The sequence below is a fragment of the Podarcis filfolensis genome, assembly GCF_964270895.1.
Source record: "Podarcis filfolensis genome assembly, chromosome: 1".
NCBI lineage: Eukaryota > Metazoa > Chordata > Lepidosauria > Squamata > Lacertidae > Podarcis > Podarcis filfolensis.
The window spans coordinates 90308666-90327575 of record NC_139604.1 but is presented as its reverse complement, the minus strand read 5'-3'; the positions used below and the strand labels follow the sequence as shown (position 1 = coordinate 90327575).

Here is an 18910-nt window from a genome sequence, read left to right as displayed (position 1 = left end):
CTGTTTTATGGGTGGGTGCAGCCATTTTAAGTGAACAAGCTGCAATAGCATTCTATTATAACACTTTCTGCTAAGTCTTGGCGATCTTTACAGATAGTTCTACACTATGCATCACTTGCCCATGAACCAACTGTATGTTGATAAATTGAAAAGGCTACTTGATACCAGTTGTGCTTGAAGATGAATTTAATAACTAGGCCTTACCTTTAATGGTAGCTGCAGTTCCACGCCGAGATAAGCCAGATCCAATCTAAAAAGAAGCAACAAAGTTTATTTACCTGCCTAAACAATTATGACTGGCAAAGACAAGTTAAATACCCAATTTCTCCCATGTATGCAGCAGGAGTATGGCACTTGCAAGAATAATAAAGAATAATAAAACCTGAAGAGCTGCATCCCCTGGTGCTCCTTGTGCAGATCGCAGCCTCTTCGATCCAGCAGAGGCTTGTGCAGGTGGAATGAGGAGTGATGACTTTCACCAAGTCCCTCTGCAGTTTTCTGTCCCACCTCCCATGCTGTTCTAAAGGGTTCCCCAAACTTTTGCAGCAGATCTGGGGAATTGGCAAAAGTCACCTCCCTCCTTTTCTACTGATGGAAAGCCTTCACTAGATCCAAGTGGCTTGTCACTAGCTGCAACTCATAGTTGCTTGTTTTCTCTTTCTGAAAAAGCCACTATGTTGCTACTGTGTTGCTCCTTTTCTAGAAACTGATTCTTCAAGACTTCATAGAATACTTTTTTGTAAAGAGAAAAAAGCAAAGTAATTAATTTGGCATGACAGCAAGGAAATCCCGGCAATTAATGCCACAAAATAACTGTAATACATGAGGACACTTTAGTTTGCTGTTTTAGTGATAGGAGTTAAAACTAGATTCCTTTCCACAAACACACCTTCCCTGCCACTCACAAAAGCATTTGCGCCTCAGACAATAGAAATAATTAGGTGTGAAAGAACAAACAGGTTTAATCTCTTTCCATTCTCACAAATTCATCTTCACAAAGTTTTGTCAACATCTGAAGAATAGGAGTGTATTATGTGTTTCAAGGAGCCACAGCAGCTCAGGATTAAAAACAAAACATATAAAGGGCAGCAGCCAAAAACAAAAAACCCCAACAACGCTACTTCACTGCAGGAACAGCTTCAACATGCAACTTAGAAACATTTGAAATTACGCAATTTTTGATCCACACAATTTTGAAATAGGTAAGAATCTTCTAAAACCTGCAAAGCTGAAACCAACAAACTAATAAAGTATGTTTAGAAGACTAGCAAAATGAGATTCTCAGCTGTCCTCAGATAGAGAAGACAGAACTAAAAATAAAGGTAACATCATATATTAGAGCATATTTCTGCTGAACTTAACTGGAACAACAACAGTATCCATTATAATGGTATATAAAAAGAAAGCAGTTGTTGCATGATTAATTCTTACCTGGTTATTTAGGTCTAGGCCAGCAAAGGAATTTCGTGAACTACAGCCTACAGGAGGAGTGGCTTCTCGTACAAACTCTGACATCTCGATCCCTCCACCAGGATCACTAAATATGAAATGTTTAAGAAATCTTGATTATTACAGTATTCTGGTTGTTCATAACAAATAAGCCAGAAGGCACATCTGGGGCAAGTCTCTAGACAGCTGACAACGAGTTCATCTACTAAGGGTTGTGAAACCTTTGATACTCCAGATGCTGTAAGACAACAACTCCAATTATCACTCCTATCACTGAATATGATGGCTGAGGCTAATAGTTAGGAGCGCAACAACACCTTGAGGACTACAGATACAGAAACACCACTAGTACAATCAAAGTTTGCAGCAAAGTTTCAAATATGGCTGCAGAGATTTTGCTCAATTCCTTCCAACCGAAATAAACTTAGACAACAGTGCTTGTCTATATTTAGGATGTAAATCAGAATAACAGATTAGACCTTTCTAACAGAATGGATGGACTTGATGAACTACGTTCAAGGGGACTAAACTTGCAGAAAATTGCAGTCAAACGTAACTATGCATGAGTGCTAGTTTGTGCATGAAGGGGTTAAGACTACAGAACTGGACTGCTGCACTCAGTTAGGTCACACCCCTCACCAGAACTACAACATGCTTTAAGCTGTTTAAGCCTTAGGTCATGACAGGGGGGTGGGGAGTATCCATCACATGGACTTAAGTTTCCTTACCTAGGTCCATTACTGTCCTTTCTTCTGGCAGAAGAGTTCCCTTGTTCTGTTTTTGCACCTCTATCCATACGCTCACTGGCATTCTTCTCCACAATCTCACCTTCATCAAGTGCCCTATGCAGGCGGTAGTTTACCATCTTCAGAACAATGAATAGAGCGGCTATCACAGGGCAGTAGATTGCTACTATCACCATAGAAGAAGGAAGGGCCTTTCAAAAGAGACAAAAATAAATGAAGTCATTAAGGATACAAGCAAAAAAGTCACCTATCACAAGGATCTTGAAGTTTGTGTATGCCAATCTGCATATATCTTCTATAAATATCATTTTTATACTGCATTCTATGCAATGTTGTCCAAAACGGGTCTTATTGTTATACATATTAGGGTCATGGGGAAGAATCCTTAATCATATTCACATATTTAACCACACACAAGTTCATTAACGTTAGCAAGTAACGCTGAATTGAGTAAATGTATTCAACTGAAAAGACAGCCCTCTTTGGGTGGTAGGCTAAAAGTTAAGTAAACATGTGAGGGGGTTAGTGGGAATGAACATGCTAGTTCCACCTCCTATATATCACTGTTCTTGACACTGTTTGTGAAGAGTGATTTTCTGAAGCAGGATGTCCTCCCTGTGTATTTTAAAATAGATACCTCTTATTCAAAGTGGCTGAAGAGCACATCTTTATTTGCAACAACACAGGGACAAAAGCGATGAGATCTCTTGAAATTTTCAATAAGAGGATTAATGTTTCTTAGGTTTAGCTCTGGGCTGCAATATTTTTCTATATCAAATCTTGCATTTATTATTATCACCATCATCAGTTTATTAATCATCTTCTGTACAATCATTCAACGTGATGTACAAGAAAAAATAGCCAAAAAAAAGTTTAAAAACCATTTAAATAAACCAAAGTCCCCATATATATTTAAAACAAAACAAAAACAAAACAAGTAGGTATTCATAGCCTATACCCATTTATACAGCCATGAAAGCCTGTCAAAGTAAAAATGTTGTCAACTGTTTCCAGAAAGAGCTGATAGTCAGCACCTGTTACTTCTCAACAGGAACTCTGTTCCAAACTACATGGGCAGCCACACTAAAAGTCCTGCTGTGAGTTATTGTTGGTCAGGCTTCTGAGATCTTTGAAACTTGCAGGAGAAACGTAGCCACAATAATCTACTGGACATATAAGGGATAAGGTGGTCTTATCCAAAAGACTTTTTTTAAAAGCGCCCATTTCTAGGTCATGACTACAATACACACAAAAAAATAACATAAGTAACAGTGCCAGAAATAGTCTCACCTGAAGACTTAAATAGCTTCCTTAAGGCAAATAGGGAAACACGAAACAAGACTTTTGCTGTACAGTTCCATAATCAACCCTCAGGCTCATTCCTCCTTCTCCCACCCTCATATTGCTTTCATTACTCTCAATAAAGAATTTAGATTTCGCCATATAAAGAATCCCTAGCCTCTGTTTACGTTTACAAATAGTTTTTTCCACTTCTGAGGTAGAAAGGATTAGTCACAGACACACCAATCCATTTTAGCTATAATGCATCCTTTGTTAAATGTTACCCTGAGAGAAAGGGAAGGAAGTTATGGTACTAAGGTTGCATGTAATGGAACCACTGACATACTTTTGCTTCCACCTGTAGGACCTGGAGCAGAAATTCTACAGGCCTCTCATGAATTGCTTTACATGGTTTTCCCCCCCTTTTAAAACAACAAACCCCTTGGTAATGATCATTGGCTCAGGTGACTAGTAGACAGCAAAGCAAAATAATAAAATAACCCTTGGATCACCTAAGTACAGTGACCTCGGAAAGTAATGATTAATTTTAGACAAATAATAAGAAAAGCAAAAAGAACCACGCACATTAACACAGGCAACTCAAAGTCGGCTACCCTTACCTGCAAGGCAGCAGGTTTATTATATATTGCAAAATGAAATTTTAAAATTTTTACTAAAAAATAATTATCCACTGACGATTTTGCACAAGATTATACAGGGAGGGTATGATTCTTCATCAAAATCCCCTTAATTATCATTCTATCAAATGTGTGTTTTCATTATCATCCCAACTGATAAGATCCTCTTCCAACTCCTTTTTTTCTAATGAACAAATGATTATGCACAGATCAGAAACTGTAGACCCTGAGCAAGCCATCTCTTTTCAGCAGCTTAATGCATACGAAAGCTGTCAGGAGGCTACACTAATTAAAACTTTTTTTCCTGACAAGATGTAAATGACTTTTATTCATTCAACTATAGTTGTAAGCAGGTACCAAGGCAACCACCTAGCAATTATAAGAACACTATACAGTTTCTAACAATGCATTTTCCCAATTTAAACAGTATTAGACAGTACGTGTACATATATATAATGTGTCAGGTCATCAGTATTTCTTCAAGATATTACAAGGCAACACCAGGGAAATATGCACCAAGGAAAACTAGCAAAACTTCTGTCACTTTATTTACCTGGTACTTTCTTATGCCACAACATATATACAGTACCCTGCCAGATTCACTCCAGCAACGTCCTCTAGCTATTACAACACAGATCCAGCCTCTTTTATCAAGCTCTTGGTATACATTCCTCACAGTTCTATGAGTCTAGATACCCAATTAATTTTCTGTTTTCTTCAACTATCCAGCTTGCTACATACATCAGATCCATTCTACTCTAAAGGTCATCCGTTTCAACCATCCATTCATGATTCAAAAGCCCTCAGACTCCAATATGACTCCAAGTTCATAGCTACATAAAGAAAAAATGTGCTAGTGTCAAGGATTCCATGGCCCCAACTGGGAACCCCAGCACCTGAGACTTCACATACTAAGCCTCTTGTGACAGCATGCTCAGGTGCTAGAAACTCCTTCCAACACAGAAAAGAGTAGGATGCAACACTGACCACAGATCCATTGACCAAGCTTGATTTTAGATAAGGATGCTGCACGGCCCAGCCTTGGCCCAGCCCCATACTATCTTGGAAGGACAGAGAATGTGGGAAGTATATTTTAGGAAGCCTTATAAAAGGGGAATGACTTGGCATAGAGACCATTTGGCAAGAAAATATTCATTAGAGGAAAGTGGGCTTCTGAATTGCTACTGTTAAAAATAGAATTTGCACTCTCCATTTATACAGTGTTGAATATAATGAAAAGGTTATTTGCAGGAGTGTTTGATGAATGGTTCACAATGGATATTTTATATAATGCATTTAACTGATAGTCTCAACCACAGTTTTACTCAGTACAATTACTTTTTATTCTTTTATCTTTCCCTTCAAAATATTTGACTCCCTTAGATATAAACAACTGATTGTCTAGATGTAGCCTGAACTTACTGTTTTGCTATAACCAGGCCTTTGGCTGATTAAATATTGTATGACCTCTTAAATGTGTTTGGGGGAGCGGATCATTAGTTTGTTTTTGTTTTTTAATATGTATTTTGAGTTCTCATTTTGAATTTTTTTGTTATGAACCACCCTATGATCTTCTGAAGATGGGCAGTACTGTATAAAAATTTAATAACAACATATTGGTGCCCCATTATTGGAGCAGTACTTTTTCCCATATCAACATACTCATACTCTAAATTCATCTGCTGGGGCTCTTCTTCATTTACCTCTTCCACCAGAAAAATAACAATCATTTTCAAGGCTTTCTTGGCATGGCATCCCAGTAATGGAATGCCCTATTCAAATAGGTCTACTTGGTTCCGACAGTGCTATCATCAATTAACCATTTTTCCAAAAAAAGAAGAAGCAGCTTTTACTTCAACTCTAGAGATTAGCATATCAGCCAAATATTTTATCTGTTACTTGCTTTTGCATTTATTGTATTGGTTTTATACTGTATACCTCCCTGAAATTTAAAATATACATGTTTTAAATAAAGTTTGCTGTTTAAATGAAGGTAGCTAAGTGTTATTAAACTTCAAAATTCACATTATTCTGAAAAAGTACTTCTCTAGCCCAATTAACAAATGTGTACAAATCAAAAATCTTGAAATCATCAGCAGGTTCAAGGTTTTTTTTTTGTCTTGTTACACACACAACTAAGAATATAGCAATAAATAAAAGTGTAAGAAAACATAACCAATTAAACATTCCAGTGGCAAGGAGAGTTTAATAATAAGTGCGTGGAACAGAAGAGAAGATCAAGCTATCATAATTGAACAGGTTTAAGAAATTTTAATATAATGATTGCCTCATTTTATCTTTGTACTTTGTAGGTTTCTGAAGATGCAGCAACTGGACAAGCTTCCAGCCACATTAAACATTGGAACAATTCATCTCGCTCAACAAAGCAGCCCAATTAGGCTTTAGTGCAGACCTGTTCTAGGCTACACATCTGGACCACTATGATCTACTGCAGTGTTATAGCCATATATAAGGTATCATTACAAAACTTTTCAGATACTGTACAAAGGGACATAGAATTCTACAGACCTAGCAGTCATTTCTGTGTTTAACATGAGCCATAGTCTTGATTTTTAAAGGATCAGTAAAAACTATTGAATGTCTGTATATAAAAAGTTCAAGCACATACTGGTGCATCAAATAAATCTTTTCATCAATAACAAACCCCTTAAAGAGTTCTGAGCCACTACTAAACATTGCTGTTTCTCCACCAAGGTCATATTTGCACCTTTATAATTACATGTACCTCTGCTACACAGTAAGCAGCTTCCCCCTTTTCCTGCTCTGAGTTAGGGAAGGGTGATGATGGGCATATTTTTCAACAGCAGCACTTCAAGTTGTACTGCCCAGCAACAGCCAAGATCATAGGCCAAGCTCTCTTTTCTACAGGGGGGACTTCCTCAACCACTGCTCAGTGACAGTGGTCCAAATCAGAACAGGGAAGGAGGGAGGAACCTGACAGCCACAATTGGTGGCTTGGTTAGCAAAGCCAGTCAAAAATTGCAGATCACTGCCTTGCATATTTATTCAGTATAGGTGTACAGTGGTACCTCCGGTTGCAGACGGGATCCGTTCCGGAGGTCCGATCGGATCCCGAGGTTTCTGCAACCCGAGGACTGCTGCGCATGCGGCGGTAGACCGCTTCTGTGCATGCATGCACGGCAAAACCCGGTAATATGCTTTCAGGTTTGCCACTTTCGCATCCCGAAGTTTACGTAACCAGAGGGTTACTTAACCGGAGGTACTACTGTATATGAGAATAAAAAGGTAAAGGGACCCCTGACCATTAGGTCCAGTCGTGGCCGACTCTGGGGTTGTGGCACTCATCTCGCTTTATTGGTCGAGGGAGCCGGCGTACAGCTTCCAGGTCATGTGGCCAGCATGACTAAGCCACTTCTGGCGAACCAGAGCAGCACACAGAAACGCCGTTTACCTTCCCGCCACAGTGGTACCTATTTATCTACTTGCACTTTGACGTGCTTTCGAACTGCTAGGTTGGCAGGAGCAGGGACCGAGCAACGGGAGCTCACCCCATCGCAGGGATTCGAACCACCAACCTTCTGATCGGCAAGTCCTAGGCTCTGTGGTTTAACCCACAGCGCCACCCACATCCCATTTATATGAGAATAGAAACACACAAATTACTGTTAGGTACCTTCAAATTTACAGGCTAGAAAGCCTAGAAATGAGTCAGACAATTCAGGAGATTCATGCAAGGTATGAAGAGAATAATAATAATAATAATAATAATAATAATAATAATAATAATAATAAATTATTTATTTATATCCTGCCCATCTGGCTGGGTTTCCCCAGCCAATCTGGACAGCTCCCAACCAAATATTAAAAACACAATACAGCATTAAACATTAAAAACTTCGCTAAACAGGGCTGCCTTCAGATGTCTTTATAATAAATAATATTTTAATTGAATAATAAAAATGTTAGTGCTCTGCAGAAACTGGAGAGAATAAGTTTCCGTGATTATATTTTAAACAATACTATGTTGCAAATAAAAAGATGTCCATGTTGCAATGGGGGGGGGGGGAAACATTACTGAAATTTGTTCAACATAACTACTGTTCACTGTTTTATCTTTTGTAAACCACTTTGAAGTTTTTAAAAATCAAGTGGTGTAGAAATATGTAACATATCTACAGGTGTAGAGAATGTGGAGTTGCCCAGAGATTGACATTGCTCATAGAATCTAGAATCTTACTAGTTGGAAGGGACTCCGAGGGTCATCTAGTTCAGCCCCCTGCATTGCAGGAAACTCAGCTAAAGCATTCTTGACAGATGGCCATCCAATCACTACTTAAAAACCTCCAAGGAAGGAGAGTCCACTATCTCCCGAGGGAGACTGTTCCGCAGTTAAATGATCCATCATTAGATGAGCAGTGAGGTAACCAAGTTTGCTGATGACACCAAATTGTTCAGGGTTGACCGGTGTTAGAAACTGAGATAAGAAAGCTAGGAGATAAATGGTACCTTAAACCTAGGTTACGGGCACCACAATGGAGTGTCTAGGGCCGGCGCACTTTTTTTATAACAAGAATACAAAGCTGAAAAATAATAAACTGCGGCTAAAATCTTATGTTCATTTTTCACGTGGTCTAGTCCTCATCTGAAGACTGCAAAAAAGGCCATACTTCTCCTGCCCGCCCTCCTAATATTCTTATGAGGGTTTCTTCTCCAGTCTTGAGAGAGTGGCTGGAAGTGGGGAGGCAGAAAAAAGGTCCTCCTTTCCTTCTAGCAAAGGCAGTTTTAATCTCAAATCTTGGGCGCAATACTGCGCCCAAAGCTCAGAAACTGCTCGCATTAAAGAAATTCCCTGTTGCAAACCATGCCTATAACAATAGGAGATTTGAACACTGGGGTTGACCCAGTGTGTGACAGCTGCGAAAGAGGAAAATCCCTTATTGGGGATCATTAGACAAAGGAGTGAATACAAAACTGACAATATTATAATAACATTATACGAATCTATGGTGTGGCCACACTGGGAATACTGTTTAGAGCAGGGGTCAGCAAACTTTTTCCACAGGGGGCCGGTCCACTGTCCCTCAGACCTTGTGGAGGGCTGGGCTATATATTTTTTATTTTTTTTTTAAAAAAAACAAATTCCAATGCACACTGCGAGGGGGGCAAGTAGTCCTCCTCCCCACCCCACCCCCACCCACCTTCTCGGTTTGCCCCCTGCCTCATTTGCCGAAGGGCTGGCTGCAGTGGCACGAAACAGGCTTCCTCCCCACCTAGCGAAAGAAGGCGCTGCACTTACCTTCCCAGGGGCTGTGCACCACCATCACCACCCCTGCTGCTGCTGCTTTTCGTGAAGCGGATAGGCAGAGCGAGCTCGTCCACTCCGCTTTCTGGCCCATAGGAGCACCAGCGCAGCGGTGATGGTGACGGGAGGAAGAGGCTGAGCGGTGGAGGCTCCGCCAATCAAACACCGCACCTGGTTTACCTCAGCGCGGCACGGGGATGACTCCGCTGAAGTAAACCAGGCACGGTGTTTGATTGGCAGAGACACCGCCGCTCGGCTTCTTCCTCCCATCGCCATCACCAGGAGTCTCAGCTTCACGGTGAGTTCCAGCTTCATGGTGCGAGCCAGATTTAGGACCCAGGTGGGCTTGATCCGGCCCGGGAACCGTAGTTTGCTGACCCCTGGTTTAGAGTTCCAGTTGCATCACTCCAAAAAGGATACTGTTGACACACCAGTAAGTGAAGCTTAAAGGCACTTCCATATAAGCTACTCATAAGCCTTGAACATGCCATGCAAATCAGTTCTTTGGTAAACAAGATTGCTCTGGCAAATCTATTATTAATAGATTAATGTTCTGTATTGAGATTTCACCAACAGCCATCAATCTCTCATTCACAAAGAGTACCTTGACTTAAACCTTCATTTTAAAATGTGTAACTAATAATTCAACCTCTTTACCACTCCAGTAATTTAATGCTCTGAGTCTTAGACTCCCCTGCATATTAACCCTTTCCCTGACTTAGGAGGACTGCCCCCTTATAACTTATTGAAACATCTTCACCTTGCCAGACTGGATCAAGCTTGAGCGCTCCCCGCCCTAAAGCACCATGGTGATGAAAACAACACTGCAATACCCAATTGCCTCAACACCCCCAGAGATATATCTACTTAAATGCAGCAACTCCTTTAATTATGCAAATCAACACGGTAAAGGTTCCTCAGAGTGCTCATAAACAAAACTGAAGTTGTCAAACCGAAGTTGCCATGGATTTTTTTTAAAGCCCATGTATGCCGTTGCCAGGATGCTTAGGAATCCAAAACATTTATTCAGCCCAGAGTCTAAGAATTGAATGTTTGATCTCTGTTTTTTAAATTATTTTTGGAGCACTGTATATTAGAGACCCCTCGAGTTTACCTTCAAGAAAAAGTGTTTGTCATAGACCTGACAAGAGGGGTTTTGACCCAGACCTGATTAAAGATGGGTTTTATACAGATAAACAGTGGCCCATGACAGTATCAAATTCAACATATATGTGAAAAGAAAATTGTCTGGACATTCGACATAGTAACATAGTTACATAGTTTCTTCTTTGAAGAAAAAGAAATCTTTTAAAGATGGGGGAGTTAGTTGAAAGGGGAGAGAAAGGAAAAGTTGCTGGTTATGGCTACTCAAGTAAGATCTTTGGAACAAGAGCGAACAGTTCACTAAAGACATCAGCTAAATATGCTGAGGAGGTGAAAAGGCAAACGTCGTACAGTACTAGGAACACAACTGGAAATAAAGCTGCCACTATCGTAACACAGTGACATAAATGTATGGCAGCACCACAGTGGGACTAATGTGCACAATTCAGGTTGCCAATCTATGGGACACTACAGATGAAATATTTATGGGTATTTAGTTTTAAGAAATATGAGCTAGGGAAAATGTGTTACAGGTTTATAAAATTATGTGCTGGTGTGGAAAGATTTAAAAGACTCTCCCTCTGTCACAATATTTGTTATTAGTTATTCCTTAGCCAAGTTTAATTCCAAATTATCAATAAAACTCAAGAAAGCACAAGAAAGAAAAAACATTATATGAAGAACACAAACAGCAATCCAACATCAGAAGCAACAATAAAATCAGTTTCCAAAGGGATCACTGTATTAGTATTTTGCCGCAAACATGGCACCTTAAAGATTTACCAATTACCAATTTATTATATATAAAATAAAATCAGTATTGATGCTCAGATAAAAAGCTTTATTCAAATAATTTCAAAGCAAATAAAGCAAGTGCCCTGCAAGCATCTCTGGGAAGTTATTCCATAGCCAGACCAGGCCTTCTCCTTGGTCACCACCCATCAAACCTCCAAAGAGGGGAAGGGAACCTTTAAAGCAGTCCCTGATGAACTGCAGGTTTCACATGAGAAAAGATGGTTCTTTAAATGCCTGGGTACCAAGCTGCATATAGGGCTTTCCAGGAAACAATGGCAAACTATTATTACTACAATCACCTCTTAAACACATTTAATGTGATTTCAACCTTACATGGTTGAAGGCCAGTTGTTTGGAATCACACATATTAAATGCATGGAATGCAGCGAGTTTCAAAGCTCTTTTTGCTCTAAGTTTTGCCTTGCTTACTGCACTCTGGGATGCTCTTGTGAGATGTCTCCTTTGCTTGGGGGCTGGGGCAAGGCCCAATCACCGCACTGGCTCCAGAAAGGTAACGATGTTCACACAGGGATGGTTCAAGTATAAGCGTTTTTGTATATACAAACCATCCCCAGATCATAACCCTATGCAAGATACATTTGTACTGTGCTTTTACTGTTATTTTATTTGTACCACACTTTTCTATCAGAAACACCTAGCAATTTTAATTATACACCAAAAACAAACATAAAGTTCCCCTCCCTTTTTTTACTAGTTCCGGACTGAATATCCCTTTCAAAACTGGAAGGAACAATTGGCAATTTAGGGTGAATTTTTAATCTTATGATGCTACCCTGAAATCAGCCTTTCCCAACCCGGTGTCCTCCAGACTACAACTCCCATCAGCCCTGATCACTGACCATGCTGGCTGGGGTCCAAAACACCTGGCTGGGGAAGTCTGCCTTAAATGCACCAAGAGATCTCTCTTCTCACTTTAATAAAAGCCTTGCTGTTGCTTCAAGCAGTGGTGCAGCTGCTCCAGCCACGTTCCTGGAACAGAATGCCCTTGGGAATGACCCCACGTCATAACGTAGCATCATTCCCAGGGACATTCTTGAGGAGATAAGATGGCTGTCCCCAAAAGACTCTTATTTTCGGTTTGCCACTTCAGCCATTTAAACCTGCAAATTAAGTTCTGCATTAATAGAGATCCTCTACTTTCCCTACACATTTTTATTCTTTCCCAGTTTTACACCCCAATTTCCTCTCATGCCCTGCCAACTCCCTTCCTCTGTCTGCATCCAATTTTAAAGTACTGTAAACTGAATTCTCTCTCTCTCTCTCTCTCTCTCTCTGTGTGTGTGTGTGTGTGTGTGTGTTTACATCATTATGTCTGTGTAGCCTGGGAACAAGTCAACAGCTGATGTGAAATGGACAATGGGGGAGGGAAAACACAACCAGCATTTCTAAACATAACACATTTGTGTGTGCTAAATATCAGAGTTATTTATTAGGCTTTTTATAAGACAGTTTGGAGAAGCTTTAACATACCCATTAAGGGTCTGCGCATTTCTTTGGGTGGCAGAACTCAAAGCAAACCTTATGTTAGCATAGCAAAGATCTATCCCTACACCGACAATGTACCTCCAGGCTTTCATGATGCAATTTCCTTTTACCACTCTGTTGACAAGAGTTCTGCTTGTCTGCCACTTCCAAATATAGTCCTTTCAAAAACTTTTTTAGACTTACAGAAATGTACAGAACTAATGCAGCATTTTGTGCACTTATGTAAAGGCACATAAAAAGCCCTAAGCAAACATCAAACCAACAAAACTGGCTCAGTATACACACACACACACATTTTGCTTCATATGGAAGGCCAAGAGTAGCCAATGAGCAGGTGGAGGGGTGGGGGAAACAAGGGAGGACACAAGCTGAGAATTGCTTAGCCCGCACATGGCAACGAAGACAGCCAAGTTAGAGATTAATTAAGAATTTCTGTACCAATACATCTCCATGTGTGACATTATGACTCTACAGGAACGTTCGTCATTCTTTGAAGCAAAGTAACCTGTACAATGCAGCTATACAACTGCTGACAGCAGTACACTGGTTCCCACATATTTGCATAATAGGAACTGCTACTAGGACACAGGTAAGATTCTATTCATCACTGACACACAGTCAATTTATAATGCAGACAAAGCTCTTCAATCAATTATAAAAATCTTTAGTCACCTTTGTACAGTTTTTCAGGCTTTTCATATTATTAACAGAATCTACACCCAATTATGGAAGTCTGTTTTTCCTCATGCTATTGTGATTACTGTGAGCCACTTTGAGCGCAAAATTTGTTGTTGGAAAAGTGGAATGCAAATATTAAATCAAATCAAACTGAGCTAAACTTCAGGTGAGCGTACTGAATTCTCTAAATTGTTCCTACTACTGTTCCTTCTAAAGGGTTGCCCCCTACAACTCCCTTTTTGAAAGAAAAAATACGTGAGTCAAATTGAAACACCAACAATGGTGAAACACTTCCTGGCACACATCTGGATATTGCTTATGCAACAGCCAACATAGCCACACCCATGTACAGCAGTTAGCCCCATTCATTCTGCCCCTCAATAAGCAACACAGTAGGGCTTTACGGCAAAAGACAGGCATGGCTAAAACTGCCACTCATAGTGGGAAGGGTCTATTACAAATAAGGCAGAGCTTGGGCTGTAATAAACCCACACCAACCCTTGCTATTGGTCTATGCCACTGTGCCAACTGGGGCAGGGGGATTTACCCTGAAATGTGCTTGAAAAATGAGAAACTGTAATTTTGAAGCTAACAAATCCTGTACACAGTCACAAACCACATCCTAAACGACTCCAGTTACCTCAAAAATGTGCTGTAAATATTTCTGTATTGTGCAACTGCTTCAAGGGCACAGCTCCAGAATGCCTACAGTAAACAGCACTTCAAAAAGTAAGGAATGAGATGACCACAGTGGTTCTATCTATTTAAAATATGTCTAGACTACACACATGGCAAAATATGAAAAAGTTAAAACAGACAATAATGATTCAAACCATTTAACTTACAACTAATTTGATCTATATCTATATATTTCCTGTTACCATCCAAGGCTATGCAACAATTATTTCCCCCCAAAGAATCTAATAGATTATCATTTTCCTGCTTTTTCCTTATTTGTAAGCACAAGAGACTAACAATAATTATTCTTATGCATCTGAAGAAAGAGGATTCTAAAACAGTCATTGCTCCAGCAACAGCTCTGAAATGTCAACTCGATTCCATCACCTTGTATATTTTTCTCCTGGCAAAGCAGGCCTTTACAAACTACCGTATTTTTCGCTCTATAAGACGCACCAGACCACAAGACGCACCTAGTTTTTGGAGGAGGAAAACAAGAAAAAAAAAATTCTGAATCTCAGAAGCCAGAACAGCAAGAGGGGTCGCTGCACAGCGAAAGCAGTGATCCCTCTTGCTGTTCTGGCTTCTGGGATAGCTGCGCAGCCTGCATTCGCTCCATAAGACGCACACACATTTCCCCTTACTTTTTAGGAGGGAAAAAGTGAGTCTTATAGAGCAAAAAATACGGTATATCCTACCCATGCAGACTCCAGTTCGGGGCAGTGTACTGAAGCTCAGGGGTAGAACACATGCTTTGCTGGGAGAGACCCCTATATAAAACCCTGAAGAGCCACTGAGCTAGACAGACCAATGATCTAATGGTGTAGGGTAGCTTCCTACGGTCACAGTAGCTTGGGTTAGCATTCTCCAATGATGTACAATAGGTTTTAAGAGAAGGGCAGACAACATCTTTTGCATTTCCTACTGAGGCACCAAGAACAATTTGCATTTACAAAGTGGGCAATGAGCCAGCAACAGCTGATACATGTCTTCTTGCTATATAAAAGGCTAAAAAAGAAATTGAAACACTGTCACTGCAAAATGCTCGTGCTTATGATATCATCCCTTAAACCATGACCACACTGAAACTGTTGGATTTAGAAACACAGCACATTTGGAGGAGTTCTTCCTTTTCCCCTTAATTAGGCCTTTCAAAATGCCACTCTAGAGGTTCATGCTTCTCTCCACTAGAACTAGAAAGAACACATTTTAAAGAAGCATTAAGTCTGGGAGGTGCTAAGAAGAGTGTGGAGGCCGCACAAAAGTTCCTTAAGGATCACCCAACACCAGTAAACCCTCACAACCACACAGTGAGCCTGTGTCTTGAGTGGTTAAGTACAAAGGTTGACAAAACAGTTTGTTTGTATCAGCATGTTTGTATTACTCATCTAGCCTTCCCACATCGACTATGCTACTACAAAGTTTTTAGATGTAGACACACAACAAGCACAAGTTAACTGCAAGTGGGCACATACTGAGGCAAATACATGTATCAAATTCTGTACAAATCAACCCAAAACATATTGCCAGTTTGATTTCTAATGGTCTGTAGTATTACCAGAGAAGCAAAAGAGTACTGGATCCCAGTTACACTTGGCTATCCTTCAGAAAGACAAGTTGCCTGATAAGGCAACTTTCAGAAATGGCTTTTGCTAGAAAATGTTTAGTCATAAGCAAACTATGATTGCTCATCTATTACACATTACAGCTTCGGATAGAAAGCCATGAGCTGTCACTGTCTCCCATTTCCTTGCCAATAATATATTGCTTTCAATCATGTGATAAAGCCTCCCCCACACACGTGATAACAAGAAATAAGCCAAGAAGACTGAAGTTCAGAAATGTAACCATAGCCATGGAGCCTTTCCCAATACTTTTTTAATTGCAAGGAGTTTACTCTCCTGTCAAACTGCAGTAATTGCTAATGAAACAAGTAGACACTTGCACTGAGCTCTTCACTCCTGTAGTTGCAAGCTCATGCAGGGTTCTCCCTGGAGTCTCATTTGATGAACCACACATACATCTTTTACAAGTCAGCTTTTGCCTTGTATGTTTACTTGAATTTACCAGGAATGAAATGTGATCAGTGTCTGGTTGCCATAGCAACACCACACTGACAAAAAAATGATTCTCATGTATAGTAGGCAAAATAAAGTCATCGATGGAAGTGGGGGTGAAATAATATCACTATATGAATGCCCTAGCTAGAGGTGCCCATTTCCCCATTCTACTCCGTAACACTCTCAGTTAATAATTTTGGTTCCTGAAAACTATATTACCAAAAGTGGCATCAGAATGTTAGTGTCATTATGTCAGCAGGCAAGCATTTAGAAAAAAAGATTCTCAGAAACATCCTGCATACTACCAACATACATCATGGAGACAGGTGCCTTAAGGTAGAATAAAGGGACAAAGGAGCTGGGCCAGGACTGGGCAGCAGAGTCTCAAACTCTGCACTTGTCAAATTTATGGCACATCCATGGATTTGACAGACATTGTACAGATAGCCTACAAGCTAATATGACTGGACCAAAGTTAATAGTAATTTAATATGTATATAATATCAAATGGCAAGAGAACTTGATTCACTGCTATCCCACATAATTCATCCCACGTATTAACTCACAGTATACATGGGGCAGGGAAACTGTGGCCCTCCAGATATTGCTCAAGTATGATTCCCATCATCCCTGACCAGTGGCTAAGAGTTGCAATCCAAAAACATCTGAAAAGTTATGGCTCCAAATTTAAACCATACTAGCAGAAAGTGCCGTAGCTTTTCAGAATTGTGTGCAATCTTTGTCCTATCCCAATAGTTAAGTGCTGACCCTCCACATTAGAAGAAAGACAAGTGTTCCTATACTTGCTATTACCAGGGCAACATTCCACCTAAGGCATACATAAATGCATTCTATACTTCAGCCTTTTAACTCACATTTATACAAGTTAAACTTAGCAACAGACATCAGCACAACCAAAGATAAAAAGAGTAGCCAGGGCCTGAACCTTCGGGTATTTATCAGAACTCCAGCTGTGGTATTCTCTGTGCAAGAGAGAACATCTTCTACCCGACCTCACAGATATATTTTGCAACATTAGCAGTAAAATTTCCCTTCCAGCTGTTTCTGTACTTTTAGGGACCACAACGATAACAATCACAGCAAAGATGTGCAATGGTGTGATTTATGCACAGGCCTTTCTCTGCTGCTGCGTGCAGGGCAGTGTACACATGTTGAGAAGCTGCAGCCAGTAGAGGATTCAGAGGGCACAAGACACACAGCAAGAGGATCCCACGTGTAAAACTGCCACCCACTACTATTTACACAAGAGACGGAGCATCACCTCCATACTTACACAAAGCACTTTTTGTGCATAAATTCTGTTGCGCATAAAGCGGCCCCAAACCAGCGGATCAACCCTTACAGTATATTAAAACCAAAACCAAAAAAAAGGGAGAAACCACCAAAGAGCCATTACACCCGACGGGCCAGATGTCACATTTCCATTACTCGTTTTCTGTTTACGTTTTTAAGTGGCAGGAGAAGCAGCCTCCCCGTTCGGCCGATTTCACATTTCCAGGCGCGCCAGATGCAAGCGCTCCATCTGAACGGACTGGCAGCGGTACCTGTGGAACAGAACCACCCTCCGCCTCGCAGAAAAAGCCTCGGAAATAAAGTGGAAACGCGGGGTGAAGGGGAGAGAGCGGCTGAGGGGGTCGGGCGGCAGCTAGCCAGCGCAGTCCGGCTGGGAAGGGAGACCCCCCCCCCCGAAGGGAAGAGGCAGGGACCGAGGAGAGTTAGGCCGGGCCCCTCACTCACCATGTACAGCGTGAAGGGGAAGCCCAGCAGGAAGAGCCACAGGTAGAGGTGCAGCGCGTTGACCCCGGCGCCCTGGTGCGGGTCCTGGTACCAGCCGCCGCTCAGAGCCGCCCACACCCCCTGGCGCAGAATCTGCAGCACCTGGGAGCCCATGGCGCCCTGGCCCGGGTCCCGCCAGGCCCGAGCCCCCGCTCGCTCTATCCGCCCTGCGAGCACGGCCACAACTGCCCGCCGCTTCCACAGCCCGAGCCTCGCGACAGCCACAGGAGCCGCCACCCCCTCCTCCGCCTTCTCCTCCTCCCCCCACCCCCCGCCAACGCCGCCGCCATCTTACGTCCGGGCCCCGGGGTCGCGCGCGCGCGCACCCGCCGCTCGGCTGCCCATGGACCGGCGGCCCTTGCGGCGCTCGCGGCCAGGCCGCAGACAACCCTGCGCGCGTTTAGCTGGCTCTGCGTCTCCCTCCGCGCGGAGACGAGGAGCCGCCGAGGCGAAGAGCGGCGCCCCGGCGGCTCAGCGCGTTCTCTAGCTCGCCCCCAAGCGAAGCAGGCGAGCGGCTGGAGGGACCCCCCCCCCGCCACAAGCCAGGGCTCTGCTCGGCAACGGCGTGTTTCTCGGGCTGCATTGGGGATGCAGCAAAGCACCCAGAAGCGCAGGCATTACAGACGTCGCTCCTTTCGGCCTTGGGTTGACAGCTCGGAGTCCGCGTCGTATTTTCCCCGCGTTTCAGTTGTTGTTGTTGTTGTTGGCCCCGATGCATAGCACTGGGGAAGCTTTCAGCCGTGAGAAGACAGAAGTTCCTGCCAGAAAAAGCCCGCCAAGCGAATACCTCCCAGAGGAATGTCTTTTTTTTAATTTTTAAAATAAAACAATGGTTTGAGTTTCGGCCATTTTTTGGTTTTTAATTATTTTAATTATTTTGCCGCTTTGCCCCAA

The 18910-nt window shown here is 41.8% G+C and overlaps 1 protein-coding gene across 1 annotated transcript in view; it reads right to left on the bottom strand.

The window, feature by feature from the left end:
- PCNX1 (pecanex 1) overlaps positions 1–18344 on the bottom strand; it is a gene marked incomplete at its 3' end in the record, with an annotated part of 73256 nt that extends 54912 nt beyond the window's left edge. Inside the window, 4 exon segments of the mRNA XM_083590656.1 lie at positions 205–250; positions 1432–1537; positions 2178–2386; positions 17978–18344. Of these exon segments, the coding sequence (XP_083446782.1) occupies positions 205–250; positions 1432–1537; positions 2178–2386; positions 17978–18130 (514 nt within the window). The 5' untranslated portion in view covers positions 18131–18344.
- Between the last annotated feature and the right edge of the window lie 566 nt (positions 18345–18910).